The 18333-nt window shown below is 42.4% G+C and overlaps 1 protein-coding gene across 2 annotated transcripts in view; it reads right to left on the reverse strand.

Moving 5' to 3' along the window:
- The window catches only part of NETO2 (neuropilin and tolloid like 2), a 31955-nt gene extending 18808 nt beyond the window's left edge, over positions 1-13147 (reverse strand). Inside the window, exons 1-2 of one of the 2 annotated variants that reach the window (XM_021540320.2) lie at positions 13007-13147; positions 1162-1218 (exon numbers count right to left, since the gene is read on the reverse strand). In XM_021540320.2, the coding sequence (XP_021395995.1) occupies positions 1162-1218; positions 13007-13040 (91 nt within the window). In that variant the 5' untranslated portion in view covers positions 13041-13147. Of the gene's footprint in view, positions 1-1161; positions 1219-12512; positions 12653-13006 lie in introns of those variants that run through there. The other variant, XM_031505853.2, reaches the window with a different exon arrangement.
- Between the last annotated feature and the right edge of the window lie 5186 nt (positions 13148-18333).

An 18333-nucleotide genomic window follows, 5' to 3' on the forward strand; every position in this document is an offset into this window, starting at 1 on the left:
TATCCAGAGATGCTTGGAAAGGAGGGGGAGTAACTTTTTTTCTCCCAACTCAGTTTGGGTTTTTGATACTCTTCTTTCTAAGTGAAATAGTCACAGTGGCTACCAATACCATTATTTTAAGGGTTATGTAATCTCTGTTCCTATGTAAATATAATCAAAAATATTTGTCAGCTTTTACTGGTTTTGACCCTGATTCCAGAATATGCTAAGGTAGGATATCTATTTACAGTAATTTGTTGGAATACAGGATGTTTGTAACAGAATGAATTTCAGTATGTAAATACACTAAATACAGCAATGGTAGTTAATAAAATTCCTAGATTGCCCTGGTAGCTAAGGCTCTCATTTAGGATTGAAGCTCCTCTTCTTCATGATGGATTATTCACAGATCTTGGTTCAGATTTCCTCAACCACTGAGATGAGGTTGGGAATAGTGTGATCTCTGATATTCTTAAGTACCTTTGGCCCTTCTCCTTGGTATCCACAGAATTGCAGAGAATAAGACATAGGATATGTATTTTCTGCTCAGTATTTTCTACATCTCACAGGGTACCCATAGTGTTATTTGTATTTACACACTTAATTTGCAGACCTGTGAGAAGACATCCATGCTGGTACAGGTCTTAGATGCCTCCAGTAAATTACATCACCTTCCACTGGTATCCTGACAGCTTTTTGATTTATGGGGGTGAAAACTCTTCTGCAGAAATTTTTCAAGGAAATTCAGTAGGTGGCAGTTCAAGGAATTCTTCTCTCTTAAGGGTGGGTAATCCCACATATGAAAAAATAAGGTTTGTGAAATAGATTCCTTCTCCACTCAGCAGGTTTCAAAAATGTTTGTGGGTGGACTATTTGAAAAGCTTGTTGTCAGATACAGAAAACATTAATTTCTGTGGTGGTTTCTTTCCCACCTCTAACATCTAAAACTGTACAACTTTACCTGGGAAAGTGAAACTTCCATGTTCTTTGTGACTGCATAGTTTTGTTCATTTGGGAGAAAATGCAGCAAATGGGGGAAAATGGAAAATACTGCAGTTCATACTGGTAATTCAAGAGCTATTCATATCTGAATACAAACATTTCTTTTCACTTATATTGCTCAATTAAAAGTTATAAAACTCTTCCATTTTTTGAGAGAAAATCATCAAACTAAAATTTTACCTTGTGTCTTCTGTGCAACAGCAATGCCTTCCACTACCAGGATTGTTACAAGCAACACTGATGAGAGAAATTGGACAGGAAAAACATCAGTAATTCTTCAAAGTTATAGACCATTTTCTGCAGTCCCAGTTCATGCAAATCCTGGCATCACTGATCAAAACAACTCAGAACATATAAAAATATGTAATTAATTTATGTGTTTTCTTTAAAATTTCAACTTATGAAATCAGTGCAGCCTACGTGCACTGCTAGTGCTTCTTCCAGGTTCCTCAAGAAAGTGTATATAAGAACAGCAATTCATTGTTTGAGGGGACTTTTAAGAATATTTTCTAGAATTTACATGGTATCTGTTGTCTATAAAACTTTTTATATCCTGAAACAAGATGTTTCACTGCTATAAGGAATCATATTTATCCTAAAACTCTATTTGCATAATGTGTGCAAAAGACTTCTCCAGCTTCCAAGAAATTCATCTGGATCACAGGAGACACTGCATGGTCTTAACCCCTCCATAGATTTCAGATTTGTGCTTCCAAGACTGGTGGTTGTGATGCTGCCACACAATACCAGTGATTTCTGCAAATGATTAGACAGTAGAAAATGGACAGATGCACATTCTGGAGATGGAGAGCCTCCCTCTTTCTTTCCTTCCTTTTTGGCCGTTGAAAAACTCCATATTCCACAGTCCATTAGCAATTTAAAAGCAGCCTGAATTGTTTAGATTTTCCTAAAGTGCTTTGTCAACTTTGTCACTTCAAATTGTTTAGGATTACTGGGAGGGGGAAAGAGAATGAAATTGAGTAAATTAATATGCCACTCTTCAAATCTTTCACTTCCTTGCATCTGGAGTATCTTGAAAATTCTGGACACATCTCTTACAGAGCTAACTAAGCAGGCCCGGACTGCCCTGGACAGAAGGTGGCTGAGGGGAGACAGGACACAAGGTACAAAACCACAAATATCATTGAGATTGAGAACTGAGCAACTACTGCTTGTCTCTTCCAGTAGTGAACCAAGGGGTGTCAGACAAAGTGTGCAGGTGGCATGTTCAAATCACAGAAATATTTTTCTTTCTTTTTTTTTTTTTTCCTTTTTTTTTTTTTTTCAATGCACATAATTCATAATGCACCCTTGAGGTAGAAAATTCTGTTTCAGAAACCCCTTAAGCCATAAATTGTTGGAAGTCTGGGATGTATTTGGGGCAAATATAATTTACTCTACTTTTATACTCGTTCTGCTTTCATATCTCTGTAAAAGGAGGTACCAAGCAAGATGGACCTTTGATGTGACCTGATATGGCACTTCCCATGTTCTTAATCTACTTGTCAGGCTGGCATGGCCTTAGCACTGCAGGGCAAAAAGAGATTTCAGCAGGATTTTTATTGTCACATTCAAGAAATTAATTTTATTTTCCCAACCTTCCTGCATTGTTGCTCAGGCATTTTAGTGGCTCAGTTGAAATGGCTTTTTTTCCATCTGTGCTTTTCCCTGTGTTGCTGTTGGACTTTGAGCCCTTTGGAGTTGCAGAGTGAGCATGCACTGACTGTGAACCACAGTGATCTTGACTCCGCTCATCCAGATGCTCCTCTAACACTGGCACAGATATATTATCTTGGGAAAAGATTAAAAGAATCAAAGCCTGCTCCTGAAACTGTCCATCTAGCATTTATATTTTATTTTGTATGTTTCTGCTTTCTTTCTTCTCTCTACTCTTACTGAAGTAGACTGTGTTTCATTCTAAAACTTTCCTCACCAACAACTGCTTTTTCCCATGTAAGTCAGGTTCATAACTGTGGGTGTTTTCTAAAATACCATATGGGTCTTGCAAACAAGTGCTATGTTCTTAGAAGCTTATTTGATTTTTAGGGATGGATTATGTTAGAGTAGGTGAAGATTTAAGTAGTTTTTCAATTTCCATCTCTGCAATAATTCTGCATTTTCATCAATATTAATACACTTAAAAATATACTATCTGTCATTATCCAAATACAAAGCAGATGCTGCTAATCATTACTGACTCACCCTAGAATGAAAATTCCTCCTTCAGAAGAAAGTATCTAGCACCCATTACTGGTATTCAGTTATGGATGTTCACTAGTCTTTAAAGCAAATGAACAAATATCCCATCTTTATTAACATACCATTGATGTTAGTTTTCAGCTGATTTTAGTTTTTACCAGTTCCTTACACAGATGATATTATTTCACAATAATTTACCGTTTATTTTTGCAGTTTCTCTGTTGAAACTGTACACTGAAAAAATCTGAGTTTATGAGTTGCATGAACTTACAATGCATTTGTACTCCTGAGATCACTTGTCCCTAACAAAGAATCTTGACAGTTATAGACAATTATAAAGTTGTCAATCAATCACTTTTCTTTTTTTTTTTTTTTTTTTTTTCTACACTGGTTTTGGTGCAACACTTCAATGTTGACTTCTATTGCTAAAGTAAAGGCAGTTTCCCCAATCCTGTGTAAATCACGTGTCAGTATATTCTATTGAATTCACCTTTCTTAAAGATGTGCTATGCCCACACTCTTTTTTGTAAGGACAGAGCAAGCTCTGTGTAACTTAGGCTGCTTCTCAAAATGCAAAATGAGCTTTTTTTTTCTTAAAGCAAACACACGGAGAAATATGACTGAAGTTAACATGTGACTAACAAAATGAATGCAAATACTCAATTTCAAGTAACAGTGAAAAATTAAGGGTTTGTTGGTTTGCTTTGGTTTTTATTTAGTACAGCTCTTTGGCTGTACTATGGCTACCACTGTTACAATAAATATTTTTTTTTTAAATTTCAGTATGCATCTACATTTATTTCAGTGATTGTACTGGTGGAAACAACATAAGAATAGATGTTCTGTTACACCAACCATTGATTTCCCTTCTTGCTGATGTGGATAAAGAAACAACCCCCCTAAAAGGACTTCAGAAACCTGATTGGCTTTCACTAGAGCTGTACTGTTTCTATAAATAGTCCGGAGCCTGTATCGTGTAAATGCAAACAAACAGCGCCTATTCCTTGCAGAGCAGCATGGATGTGCAAGCAACTGCAGAAGATATGGGTTGAATATTTGTCTTACTGTCTTCCTTTTGTCATGTTATATGGATGACTGGGAATAGTATAGGCCACCTTCTCTTTGTTCCCTGCCCTTTTCATCCTCTTCAGCTTTAACCTCTCACACCTCTTCCTTGCCCTTCCCTGGCAATGCCCATCCTTCTCATGCTCTCAACAGCCCTTAAGATGTATTCAGAGTAGCCCAGGTAGCAAATGTTCCAGGGTCTTCCTTTGGCACTACTTTTATCCTGGGTGACAGGATGATAAAGAAAAGAGGTGTCTCTGGCTAATGGTCAGGATGTGTGCTGTCTTCATCAGTGAGTCATTGCTGGCAAAAAGGTGGAGAGGGCTTACCTGTTCTTCCTTAGAGTACTGGGCAGGATTGCCTGAGGTAGTAGGGCTCTAAACTGAGTGCACTGACATGACACAGTATAATGTGGGAAAGCCAACAGGAGTTAAGGGGCTGAAAACAAGGTCTATCAATACTCAGGATGAAAACAGAAGGAAAAAATAGTCAGTCAGGATATTTTTAGACTTTTCAGACTGTTTCCATTAACCCATTTTTGTGTGCATTTTAAAAACAACAAAGCAATCTCTAAAGTAATACTACTTCCTGGAAAAATATTTTTGAATCTCAAAGACTAATTTGGACAGTACAAATCCATAAGGAGGAAGATGTCTAGGGAAGAGACAAATTCTGGAAGTTAATGAAGTACAGAGCTACTGCTGAACCACTGTCCTGGTACTGCAGCACGGACACAGTCACAGTAATTAGAACAGACATGAGAGACTGAACTACTTTCACTAACAGTCTTGTAGCACTTCCAGAAGGATGAAGAATGATCTTTTTATTTCTAATAAACTACAATTCAAATAGTTATTATGTACCCGAACTTAAAATGGGACACAGTATCCCTCTGCTCCTTTTTTCCTCTTTTAAAGTCTCTTACAGATCTCTCTGACATGACTGTTCTTCAATGTGAATGAAAGATAAGTCTAGGCTTAGCTCCATAGTCTATTATGGCACAGGAAGAACAAGTAGTGAGTAAAAATGCCACTTGAACATGGCTTGCTGATGTAAGCAACAGCACAGTGCAGGATTGCATTGACTATCAAAGAGATTCAAGGGGAGAGCTGCTGGGTGTTTTGTTTTTACTGGAGGAGTATGGTGAGAATTCTACCAGAGGAGCCTGAGCTATGCAACACTGACCTTATGAACACAGAGATACTTAGGTGATAAATGTAATAAAAGTTAGTGCTTCTGCACCTTACAGTGAGCTTCCACTTCATGATCTGCACCCTGCAGAACAGGCCATCCTTAAGCCAACAGCAGCACAGACACCAAGGCAGAGATTGAGGAGCTTCTTTTATTCATGAATCTGGTATTTGTACTTGTATTTCATGAATTATGGTGCACACTCTTGTACTACCATTTAGAGCTCTGATAGTTTATACCTGTGTGAGCATGAGCTAGGAACATAGAAAAAGCAGCCAGCTTCTGTCTGTTTTAAAAGAATGGATTTCTCATTTTCCTCACTTCTTTGCATTAAATATTTTAGGACACATAGCCTGCAGACAGCTGCATAAATTTTGAAAAGTGAAGACACTAAACACACAATTCAAGTTCTTACTTGAAGTAGACTTATGGAATAACATAAAAGAAGCCCCTGAACTGGTGTAATAAACTGCATTGTTTGCAGATGTCAAGATGTTCTTTGTTGGCATTTCCTAAATTTTTTACAGTAAATCTAAGCAAAAAAAAAAAAAAAAAGGCCATTTCTGCATTGTAGTATATACAGGGAGGTTCACAAATGTGTGGCTCCTACTTCTCTTTAAAAATGAGAATACTATAGTTAGTTTTGCAGTAAATAGGTGCTCAACCCAATACTGAGAAATCAGCATGTTGCTTAGCCAAACAAGTGCTTTAGGCTGCAAATCTGACATATGCTTGTTCTTTATGGCAAAACACATTCTTCAGATTTCATGGGATACAGTACAGCTCTGAGCTCCCTATGATGTATCTTTCCCCTGCTCTTTCTGCATGTCTAGGGATCATCACACAGAGACAACAGCCTCGATTTGCTGTGTGGCTCTGAGAGCAGTGTCTGTCTTCAGTGATGACAATGGGGGATCTATGCATGCAGGGCTAGCTGAATATCAAACTGGGGAGCAGTCAGGCACAACTGAGAAACATTCCACCATTTCTTAAAATAAAGACTTTATCATTTAGAGCATTACACATTCTTAGTATAGTGGCAGCCAGAATCCTAGGGATAAAGATGACAGACTTTGCTTAAAGCAGGATTCATTGATCTCTGTGCTCTGCTCCTTGGATTAGGCAGCACCTTGTACACACATAGTCCAGATAGATGGTAATTGGCAACACACGGGTCATGCATGTTGGAAAATCTTGCTAGGATGCCTGCTTCTTTCTGGCAGATACAGCCTAGAGTAACAAATGCTTGATCTTAATTATATACTCTATTTTGCCTTATGGGAATGATTCCTTTTCTGTGTATTCTTCTTAAACTTAGCTCCTCATTTGCTCTGTGTACTAAAATTAGTGTTACTTTCAGCAACTGCTCATCACAGTATTTCAGGTTTTATATCCATTTTTTACTCATGTGTCTAAACAGTAATGTGCTGGGGACAATTATGACTATTATATCCTATCCTATTCTCTGGCCAACATTAATTACATGTTGTGGTTGTTTTTAAGGACTCTGATCAAGGATTAGTTGCTGCACAAATTCAAATTGAGTGACTGACTGGTGGGTGGTCTTGTAAAGAACTTGTGCAATTTAGACAGACAGGTAGTCTGAACACTGGACTTCATGTTATTCTGTGTGCATGGTCACCTCCTTTTCTTTCAAAAAGCTTATTAGCTACTTTAGGATTCAAGCCATTTTTAGCTCAGAAACATGCACTGTAAATTTCAAGAAATGAGATTTTTCTCTCTGCTTAGCATTTGCTATGTTTGTTAATTGACAAAAGAAATACTGGATTGCATCTGTTGCTGCTGTATTTAAGGCTAACAGTTCTGTTGCTGAAGATGGAAACATGGCAGTTTTTGAATCCCAAACATTTTTATAGTTCATAGTCTGTATACCTTCCTTAATCTATTGCTCTCTCAACAGAACATTTGCAGATAGGTAAAATGAGTATCAAAGAGCATTTAAGGTGGCTACCTACAACTTATCCTATTAACAGCTCCAGTGGTTTCCTCATATTGGAACATACACTAGGACTGTCAGAGAATAAAGTACAGAGATGAAGGTGTGCATCAGGCAAGACATATTTTAGCTGGTTTAAGTCTCACCTAGAGCATGCTAGTGGAGCTGCCAACACATTTTTAATCCTTCTCACAGAAGCTTGATAGCAGAAGTGGGCTTTACCAGCTATTAACAGTGACTCTGGTGCCTTCTAAGATCCAAATCTTGTTAGCCATTAACTGCCAGCAGGATATCTGAATGCACTCAGGTCTATTCTCAGATATAACAGTTTCATCTCACTCCAGCTGTTTCCAGTAGGGATTCCTCTCTTTAAGATTGCCAGAGAAATAAATTGGGACTATATCTCTGCAGAGAAACCAGGTTAACTGATTCAGGAAGTAAGTGCAGTTCTCCCACGTCCCTTTGATAAAAATCATCTCCAGAACAATTCATGCTTGGATGGATCTGTGACAGAGTCCCCTCTAGGTTGGCTAAAAACATTTAACGTTTCTGATCCTGTCCTCCATTAGAAATGTATAAGTAGCTGTGGGCTGCTTCATTTTGCCAGTTGCTCCACATCCTGTTACTTATAATCCATCCCTGGGTCTGTCTGCCAGCAAAACTTCTGCCAGAAGAATGATAGCTTTCATTTTTAAAATAGGAACTTTCCTTTTTATATGGAAGAGCCTTTTTTTTCATCTCCAAGCTGTGTGCAGCAAGAGACTGATGAGAAGACTGCATGTGCAAACCACGTTGATGAGGGGTTTCAAAAACCTTATTAAAAATATGTACACTGACTTCTAAGTTCAAATGATTTCCCTCTAGCTGACAGAGCTAATCCTGCTGCCCATGACTATTCTGAATACATCTTTCCCAGAAACAGCTTATTCCTAGAGAAATTAGATAGTGATACTTTTGACTTAAAAATCGATCAGATTATACCAGAGTTCTTTATCTTCTCTTATTTATTAGCAATATACTATATTTTTCAGTGGAAATAATTTCTGGAATGTCTATTATGAAATTAATATTTAAAGTTCTTTTCTGCTATCTTCTTTAATGTTATGTACAGACTATAATTTTTTCTTTTCCAGCTTTTCACTCTCAGTCCCTTAAAAAGAGACTTAACTTAGTGTTCATCAATTTTACTGTAGGATAAGGAAGGAGGTTTTGTGAAATGATTTCTTAACATATTTGCCATCCTTTCCTGCTGCATAGTGGAGTCAGCTTTGTAATAAAAGAGAACTGAGTGAAGCACAAAGATAATCTGAAAGAATTGTGGATTTTTTTTCATTAAGTTACCTGCTGGTTTTTGTTGTAAAATTTACACTCCCCCAGCCTCCTATCTTGCAGTATTTGAGGTGGCAGTTGCCAGTTATATGTTTACAGAAGCAGCAAGCTGTTTAAAGATAGCAAGCTGCTTAAGTTGTCCTAGACTATAAGTGCTTCATTAATTAAAAAAACCCAAATTGGAATGTACAAGGCAGACAAGCAGCAAGCTTGTTTGCAGTGTTAGAATCCCAGCTTGAATCCAAGACACTAAAACTTTGCTTCAGTCCAGATAGGTTATACTCCTAGTGCTGGGTTTGTTTTGTATGTAAACTGCACATTCTAGAGCATGTGCAATTAGCAGCTATCTTCATTTCTCCAGTGAATTATGACTTTCTGACAGGTTCATAAATGATGAATAGCTTATGAAGTTTTACTTCAAGGGCAATTTTTCTGTCTAATCTCTCCCTGTGAATTAAACCTTAAGGAGGATGCTGAAAATATTAACTTTTTCATTAGATAGGGATACATAATTTAGTAGCTCCTTTAGCTTCAATCCAGTGTGATTCTATACTCTGGCTACAGCCATATACAGGATTTACACACTGAAACTTGCTATTGATATCAATGTAATTGTAACCAAGTTGTTCTGTAAAAATTTTAATGGTCATGGTCATCTGTGTCTTAGGAAAAAGAGGAGCTAATGTATTTGAAGTTATGCTTCAGGGTGGTGCATTTTGAATATGGTGTTTGTATGAGTATTAAGAGCAAGGTGTAATACACACCACCAAACACTCCCCTTGTTTTTAACACTGAAGCTTTTTGAATCCTGTTCTGCAGTTACTGAGTTATTTCTGCTGAACAGCTTAGCACTACAAGCAGTTTGGAGCTTCACTTTTTTTCAGTGCAGAAAAGGTGGAAAGTAGATACTGTTTAAGTAAAAAACAATATTCTGACTTCATTTGATGCTGCCTTCATTAGGGTCACTGTAGCTTCTACAGTCAATACTTTGCTTTTGGCTTCAATGAACAAATCATGAAACTGTTAGGAGACTTTTCAATAACCTTTTTTTTCTGCTTGCTTTCAGCTTTTTGTGGCATTATTACACCTTTTGGTTTTGGAAATAAGCATCCATAATTTCTCACTTTTGTGTGGAAGGAAGCATTACTTCTTAACACTACTTGTTTGTGAGAAATTAACCGTTAAAATCATGCCAAAATGCAAATGAAGAGCTGGAGCAGGATGGCAGGAAGTTAAATCATAGCAGTCCACATTCTTGCAACCTGATGGAGCTGGGAATAATTCTGTAGTCCAGTGGAAGGTTGGGAATGTAGCAGTAATTTGTTCTACCCCTGGCTGCTTGTTGAATTACTGGGTCAGAAGCTACAGAATTCTCTTTTTGGCTTTCTAAATTAATCCAATATATTAAATTAAATAGACCAAAACCAATGTAGAGGAAGGATTTAACTGACAGCTTGTACAGTTTTTTAAAGCAAGTAACAGCATATGGAAATGAAAGAGGGAGCATATTTGAAGCATGGGAACAAGCTCTTAGCAAACACATTTTGGGGGAATACCAGGTATGAGGAAATTCAGGGTAGGTATATTTACTTCCTAAGGCTAACGAGGTCATGGCTTAATTATGAAAGCAGCTGCTTTTCTTCCTCATGAAGTGGAGGGTTATGGTGCTTTATTGCTGTAGAGCACCTGAATTTTGCAAGCTGTGCCAGGCTCAGGGAATGATTCTAGCATGTTTAAGATGTCATTGAGAACTGAAGGCAGGAGGCAAAGGCTTTGTCTTCCAACAGCCCAAATGCAGCAAGCTCTTGGCCTCCAAAAGGTTCCAGAGCCCACTGAGAAAGCAGGTGGGCATTGGCTGGGCTCCACTTGAGCAAAAGCTGCAGCCACTGAAATCTCAGGGCTGTCGTGCTCCACCAGCGCTGCCACTCAGCAGTGCTGCCTGCCAGAGCTGGAGGAGAGCAAACAATCCATGCAGGATGATGGGACTCAGGATGAGACTTCTAGAAGTTTTGCTGAACACTATGGACAGAGACAAAGAATTACATTAAGTTTTTATTTAAATAGCCCTTGATATTGATAGCTGAGGAAGAACAGAAGAATAGCTCTAAACAAGCTTAATGCAAGAAATTCCAACTGCCACAAAGTATGATGGGCTTTTTTCTGCCCTGAGGTAACAGCCACAATATAGATTAGTTGTGGATGACAGACATCCCATATTAAGAACAGAAGATGCTTTTAAGAAATATTAAATAAAATATGACTTCACATGATACACTAAGCTTCATGGTGCTTTGCATGTGGTTTAGCAGAATTCCCCCAGTTCTGTACATGAAGCTATTTGTATGGAGAAAAAAAAAAAGAAATACTACCACTGTAGGTAGGGCTTCCATGCAGAATTTAAGCTGCAATTTGTAAAATACGGATGGTTACTTTGAATTTTATTCCCAGCAGTTTCCTTCTGGAACTGAATCTCTACACCTATCTACAGGAATATACTTTTTTGTTTCTGATTAGGTACAATAATGGGACTATGGAATGACTTCTATTGAAGCAGAGCTAAAAGGGAGTTTATGATGCTAAGTAATGATAGGTTGTTTCTGTAGCCATGGCAAGGGATGCGTTTAGAATACTAACAGCTTATTGACTAATGGCTTTGTGCAATTTATGGATTATGAAAAATACAAAAAACTTCCTGTAGAGGGACTTTTTACCCGGACACTGGTGTGATTATAAAAAAATATACAGGTCTGTTCAGTGGAAAACCAATACAGTCAATTTTGCAGCAATCATATATTTTTGAAATGTAATTAAATCTGCATGTGTATAAAGTATTTAAGTAGCAGATACAACAGTTGTATTTTATGGTTGTTTTATAGTAGCTTCTGATATTTAAATATGTTACTTAAAAGAGGCAGTAGAAAAAAATATAAATACCTTGTCTTCCCCATGTAAGCCATATGTTCCTATGTTGTCTCAATTCAGTAGATGGTTAACAATATAGAGACAGACATTTATTAAGAACAAGTATCTTCTGTCTCTCAGTTATGATGCTAATAAATGAAAAATATTTTGGAAACCCTAAAGATATAAACTCCTTCATGCAGGGAACATGGGATTTTATGGCCCATGGAAACATTCTGGATTTAAAACAGACTTCTTTACAACTTTCATACTGTGGGAAGACATCAATGTATACACAAAACAGTTCTGCACTCTGCAGTAGTGCCTTGTTGGCTTCAATAATGCATGCAGTCATACCAACATCTCTTAACAAAATAATGTAAAATAATAATCATCATTAAAAAAACCCCAAACAACAGACTGGAATCCTCATCAAGTCTGCTATTGCTCAAGAAGACACAGAATGCTAGAAATAATCTCTTGAGGAACAAGGTTAAGCGCCACATCAAGATTTCTAACAGAAACCCATTGTCGAGCTGTATAAATAATAGCACAAAGAAATGCTCGGATGAGGAGCCTTGCTCCGTTGTTTACCTCTGAACAGAAATAAGTTAGAAACAAGATTTAAAAGCCTCAAGAAGAAAGGCACAGGTAAGCACCGGTCAGGGTGTAGCTTGTGACTCGGGCGACTGATTTTATGAAAACCTTAATGAAAACAGACCTTGCTCCCGATAACAAGTGTGATAAGCGGAACAGTGTTGAGCAGCTCGTCAGGAGAGTCCCGAAAGCCAAGAGTATTTTTACTGTGAAAAGACGAGCGTAGGATACCGCCGGTGTGTCTCGGGAATACACGGGTCACTGGGGTAGAGTCGCTGCCACTGTGACCCACCTTTCTGCAGGCTGGGAGCCCCCGAACCCGAGGTGTTCCTAGCGGCGGAATCCCCCAAACCCGAGCACCGAGGTGTCCCCGCCACTGGAACCTCTCAAGCCTGAGGTGCCGAGGTGTCTCCGCCGGCTGCCCGGGACCGGGGGCGGCCCGGGACGGGTGCGGGCCCCCGGCCCGGCCCGCGCCGGGCTCCGGCGGCCGCGGCGCTGTGACTCGCGTGGGGCAGAGCGGGGCCGGAGAGCGGCGGCCGCCGCGCAGGACGCGGGGCCGTGGGGCGGCGCGATGGGGCGGTGCGGAGCGCCGGCAGCTGCCCGGGAGGAGCAGCCCCGGCAGAAGCGGGGCGGCCGCCGCTGCGCAGCCCCCGCGCCCGCCGCTCCGAAGTTTCCGCCGGCGCAGGGAGGGCGCCGGGGGCAGCGCGGGGCAGCCGAAGGGGCGGCGCCGCCGGAGGTACCGCGGTGCCCGCTCCGGCGGGGCGCCGTGCCGCCCGCGGCTCCTACCTTCCAGCACCGAGCAGAGTTTGTGCAGGGCCATTGTCTCCCGGCGGCGGCGGCGATCAGCGGCGCTCCATGGCCGCGGCGGTGCCCCCCGCGAGGGCGCTGTGCCCGCGGCTACGGCTCGGCCCCCGCCCGCCCGCGGCCATGCCCGGCGCCCCCGCGGGGCGCGCTCAGCCTCCGCCGCCCGGGCGCGGAGCCGCGGCCGCGCTCAGTCCCATCGAGAGCGGGGCGCGGCGGGCTCCGTCGAGGTTGGCCTGCCCCGGGGGGCTCCACGCACGGCGCTCAGAGCGCAGCCCGACAGCTCCCAGCCCGGCTGAAGCGCCTGCTGCTAAATGAAGCTCATTTAAGATGTGAGGGGTGTTTGCCTGGATGAGCTGCTTGTACGCATGTGCCCGCCCCCGACGGAGCCCCGCAAGCAGCCACAGCCGCAGCCGGCGGGGCCGCTGTGCTCCTCCCGCTGGCCGGGCACCGAGGCGGGGGCGACAGCGCCGGAGCAGCACCCATTCTCACCCCGTCCCCACGGGGAGCCGGGGCCGGCCCCGTTGCAGCGCCCCGCCTCGGTTCCGCACCTCGGCCCCCGCCGCGCCTCACGCCCCAGGCCCGTCCTGCCCCCGTCTGCCGGGCTTTTCCGTGTGCGGTGCTGGGTGCCCGGACAGCGGCCCCCGCGGCGGCGGAGGCGAGCCGTGCGGCCCCTCTCCTGCGCACGGTGGCTCGGATAATCCTGAATCCCGGCTGCCCGGCTTTGTTTGGGATCTGAGTGGGTCCCCATGGGGTAAAAGGGGCACGGTGCTTCCCTTGGTCTTCCGTGGCTCCCCTTCTCCCCCTCGCTGGTGGCAGGGAGCCCGCGCGGCTCCGGCAGTGCGGCGTGCCCAGCTGCCTGCCTGGCTGCAGTGTGCTGCCTGCAGCTCCGGCGCCGGGAAGAGCCCATCACACGCTATTGTGCGGCTGTTGTTTGACAGGAGTGACAGCTAAAATGGAGCGATTACTTTACAAGAAGTTAATAAAAAGGCGCACTTAGCCTGCTGCCTGCCCTGGCTCCCGTCCCTCTGGTTATCCATCACATCGGGTTCGCTTTGTGAGGGGAGATGTTACTTCGGAAAGGGCCTGAGGTGGAGGCAGGTGGCGATGTCGGGGGAAGGGCAGGGAGGGAGAGGCGCCGGCCAGCAGATCCCGCCGCGGGCACTCCCGTCCTGCCAGACCCCGCCGAGCTGCCGGGGAGGTGCGTGAGGACGAGAGCGCGGCCGTGCCGGACAGCCGGGGGCATGCTGTGCTGCCCATGGGCTACGTCTAAAATGATAGCAACGCGGCAGTCCCTCAGAGAGGCTTTCAAATCTCCCCTAAGCAACACGGGTTGAAGAATCGCTGGGCATTTCCTACAGGATGTCTTCTCCCTGGATCTTTCGCTCAGGCTCCAGAAGTACCGAAACGCGGAGATGTTTAGACCTGTGCGTGTTGCAGAGCCGTGCGCAGGGGCCAGGACGGTCCGGGCCGGAGCTGCCGTGCCCGGGGCGGTGCCGGCCCCGCTCCCAGGACGGAGGCGGTCGCGGTCTCCAGTGCGATCCTGCGCAGCGATGCACGGCTGCACCTCCAGGTGCCCCACGCGCAACTCTGCTGTCCGAGCGCAGGAACTTTGTGGAAGCAACTTGGAACCAACACACTCGCTAGACCAAACAGATTTTGAAAATTGTAAATTATATGCGTAATTGCCACTTGGGAGTCCGTCTGCTTAAGGAGTAGGGCAGCTCAGTACAGTGTCTAACACGAGTGTGCGAGGTGAAGCTCTGATTTCCTTGTGGTTAGGTGCTGTGTATTTGAATGTTAAATTCTTTCTACAATGTTCAAAGGTCAGCCTATCCTGTTAGAAAAGGTCATTCTCTTGCTTCAGATTATCTGTTAAATATTTCAGGCGCTTCAAGTCAGTGTGATTGTCAGCGAGGGCGAATTAAATGCAGAAGTGAGCGGAGAGCCGCGGGAGGGAGCGGGCCCGGGGCCCCCGGGACAGCGGGGCGGGGGCGGCAGCTCCTCCCAGACCCTCGGCGAGACCTCGCAGCAAAGGTCCTGAGCTTTTCTGGGTATTAAAGATCCATTTCAGTGTTGCAAGAAGCTTCATGATGTATTAAGCTTGATGGTCTGGCGAAATCCCAAGTTACATAATTATATTATTCTACTTACTTGAATTGTCCTTTCAATTTCAAATAGAGATGATACAGTCTTCCTCCAAGCATAGTTTTTCCATGAATTGTGAAATTGCTGCTACATTCCAGCAGTGGACAAAGCAATTCCTCTGTTCCCCTCTTAACCATGTATTTATAGCAGTGTGATGAAATGTTAACTTCTATAGTGGAAACTCCTATACATAAAGAAGTCCCCAGTAGGCGTATCTACTTTGCATTTTCTTTACTAACAAAATGCAATGCAATTTGCTAACAATGCAAGTAAATATCCAAGACTACTGTATCTGGCATCATTCACAATTTTTTATCCTCTCTGCAAGTACATAATTAAAATCTGACTGTGCTGTTGTGCAGATTGTTAGGAAACAGGGGGTTGCCTGCTTTTTTTATTTTTTGGAATGCACTGTATAGCTAAAGGCAAAATTCGACTACGATATTTTTATTACTCTTGATAACATAAGAAATGAGAACTGGCCTGTTTCTTAGATCCTGGGCTGTATTTGCATTCAAGAGAACTATTTGTGGTCAGTTGTCTCTCACCAAAGAGACAAGAGAAAACACTTGTAATGCTGTGTGCTCAGTACAAGTTCGGGTAGTAATTGCAAAGGCCCAATCTGCTACAGTCAATTTAACTGAAGAGCTCAACTTCTGGTTTGTCCATTAGAAGGTTGAACAGAGCTATTACACACTTGGGGAAGTGAGTAGCTTTTCCATCCTGTTCCCTTTCCAGTGCTGTGTCAAGCTGTCAGTGTGGCAGAGGCAGGCAGAGACATCAATCTGAAGATTTGGGGCACATTTTGCCTCCATTTACTGCTGCTTTCAGAGACATTTCTCCTGTGGACATCCCTGTGGCTTTGTTTTGCTGGAGTTCTTGTTACAGGCGGTGCCTTCACTAGTGACAGGTCTGAAGAAGCTTTCAGCTCTCCTCTTCTGAGCCTGCAGAGTTTCCAGGGAGGAAAACTCTCTGCCACTGGGCCACACCGGCAGTAAGCTTCACTTAATTAAACTTCAGTTTGGGAGTCAAGAAAGGTTGAAGACAGCTTTTGGGCAGGCAGCTGTGTATTGTTCTGCTGCTCTATCCTCATGATTATTTTTGAGTAGCAGTAGTTCAGGGAAGGCAGTGGGACTCACTCTGATCCAGGTAAACACCTGCATGAGCAGCTGAGGAATGAGTCAGTCACAACAGTGCTCTGCTGCAGCTAAAGGCTTGCATTTGTAATACTGGAACTGGGTTTGCCTTCTCCTTAACACTTCATTTGATTTGCTGTTCTGTAAGAAGTTTTAAATTTAATTTACCTAAAATATTTTCTGCTCTTGACTAGCAAAGTGTACAACCCAAATAGCCTTAGACCAGCAGCTATTTGGACATTGTTTTTAAAAGAAGTTGCAAAAATATAGATGTCAACAATGCATAATTATGAAAAGAGATGAGTTATGTTTTAACTGTTCTGGTACTTGGTTTTATCAGTACGATTTAGGTGCCTTCGTTAAATCCTAATTTCATTATATAATTTCTATAATTAGAAAATTATTGAAGGTGCAAGTACCTCAGTATTGTATTACAATACAATTGTAATTGTATAACAATATGCAATACATAATCATACATAAATATGCACAGTTGGCTTTGTTATTTACTATTGAGTAATGAATACTGCAAACTTTTGAATAGTCAGGAAGAAAACGCATAGCCTTCAGAAAGCTTACAGTGCACTTCTCTATTTGGTAGGTAATATAATTAGATCTGACTCTTAGAATATACCTACAGACTTTTTTGGCTTAGGTTGGAAAATTCATTAATTTCAAAATTAGGTTATAATTGTTATGGATTGTATCATAGATGGGATCACATTTTTCACTGAAGTCAGGAATTAATTATAAAAATAGTGCTGAGTGGCTGATTATTTTCAAATTGACAGTATTATCAATGCCTCAAAAACTAGATCCTGTTCCCAAATGGATAGTAGGGTTACTAGAGCAGCATAGCAATGTCAGATTTAACTCCTCTACTGCTCTTGATTTCTTAACATACTTCTTTGAACAAAACATTTACCCATCACTATAGAATTAGTGCTACATATTTGCAAAGTATGAGATTATTTTAAGCATAACTGTATTTTCTAAATTTAAAAAATAATTATTAAAATATTTGTTTATTAATACCTTCAAAACAGAGACAGTTAATGCTTTTACACTGTTGATTATAATATAGCAGAAGCTTATGGATTGACTTCTCTATTTTGGTGTCATTCATTTGAAAGAAGTTGTATATATCAATTACAATCCATTGGTACCTGTTCAATATCAAATATTGGCACAGGCTTGGGATCAATACGTCAAGAGCAAACCTGCAGAGAAGGACCTGGGGAGGCAGTAAGGAAGGGAGGATTCTGCCCCTCTGCCCCACCTGCAGAGCTGCCCCAGCCTGGCCAGCACAGGAGGGACCTGGAGCTGCTGGAGCCAGCCCAGAGGAGGCACAGGAGGAGCAGGGGATGGAGCAGCTCTGCTGGGAGGAAAGGCTGGCACAGCTGGGATTGCTCACCTGGAGAGGAGAAGCTTTGGGGAGAGCTCAGTGTGGCCTTGCAGTGCATGAAAGGAGCCTGCAATGGAGAGAGACAATACACAAAGGATGGAGGGACAGGACACGGGGAAATGGCTTCACACTGGCAGGGAGCTTTAGATTAGCTGGTAGGAATAAATTCTTCTCTGGGAGGATGACAAGTCCTGGGCACAGGTTGCCCAGAGAAGCTGTGGCTGCCCCATCCCTGAAAGCATTCAAGGCCAGGTTGAATGGGGTTTGGAGCAACCTGGGATAGTGGAAGGTGTCCCTGCCCATAGCAGGGGGGTTGGAATTGGATGATCTTTAAAATCTTTTCAAACCAAACCGTTCTGTGACTCTATAGAAGCCCTGAATTGACCAAACCCGGTGCAGTTGTAGTGATTACTTCTCCATTAACTGTAGTAAATGTTTTTAATGTCTTTGTCTGTTAAGCCCAATGGCCTCAGCACAGGAGGAATATCATACTATGTAGAATATTGCCTATTAATCTGCAGCAGAAAAGTTGGTTCTTTTGTTGGGGGATTATAGTGCATTAATGATAAATCTGGTAGGAAGATTCAGTCTTAAAGCTTCTCATGGAAATGAGAACAAAGAAA

The sequence above is a fragment of the Lonchura striata genome, chromosome 13 (genome assembly GCF_046129695.1).
Source record: "Lonchura striata isolate bLonStr1 chromosome 13, bLonStr1.mat, whole genome shotgun sequence".
In the NCBI taxonomy this organism is placed as follows: domain Eukaryota; kingdom Metazoa; phylum Chordata; class Aves; order Passeriformes; family Estrildidae; genus Lonchura; species Lonchura striata.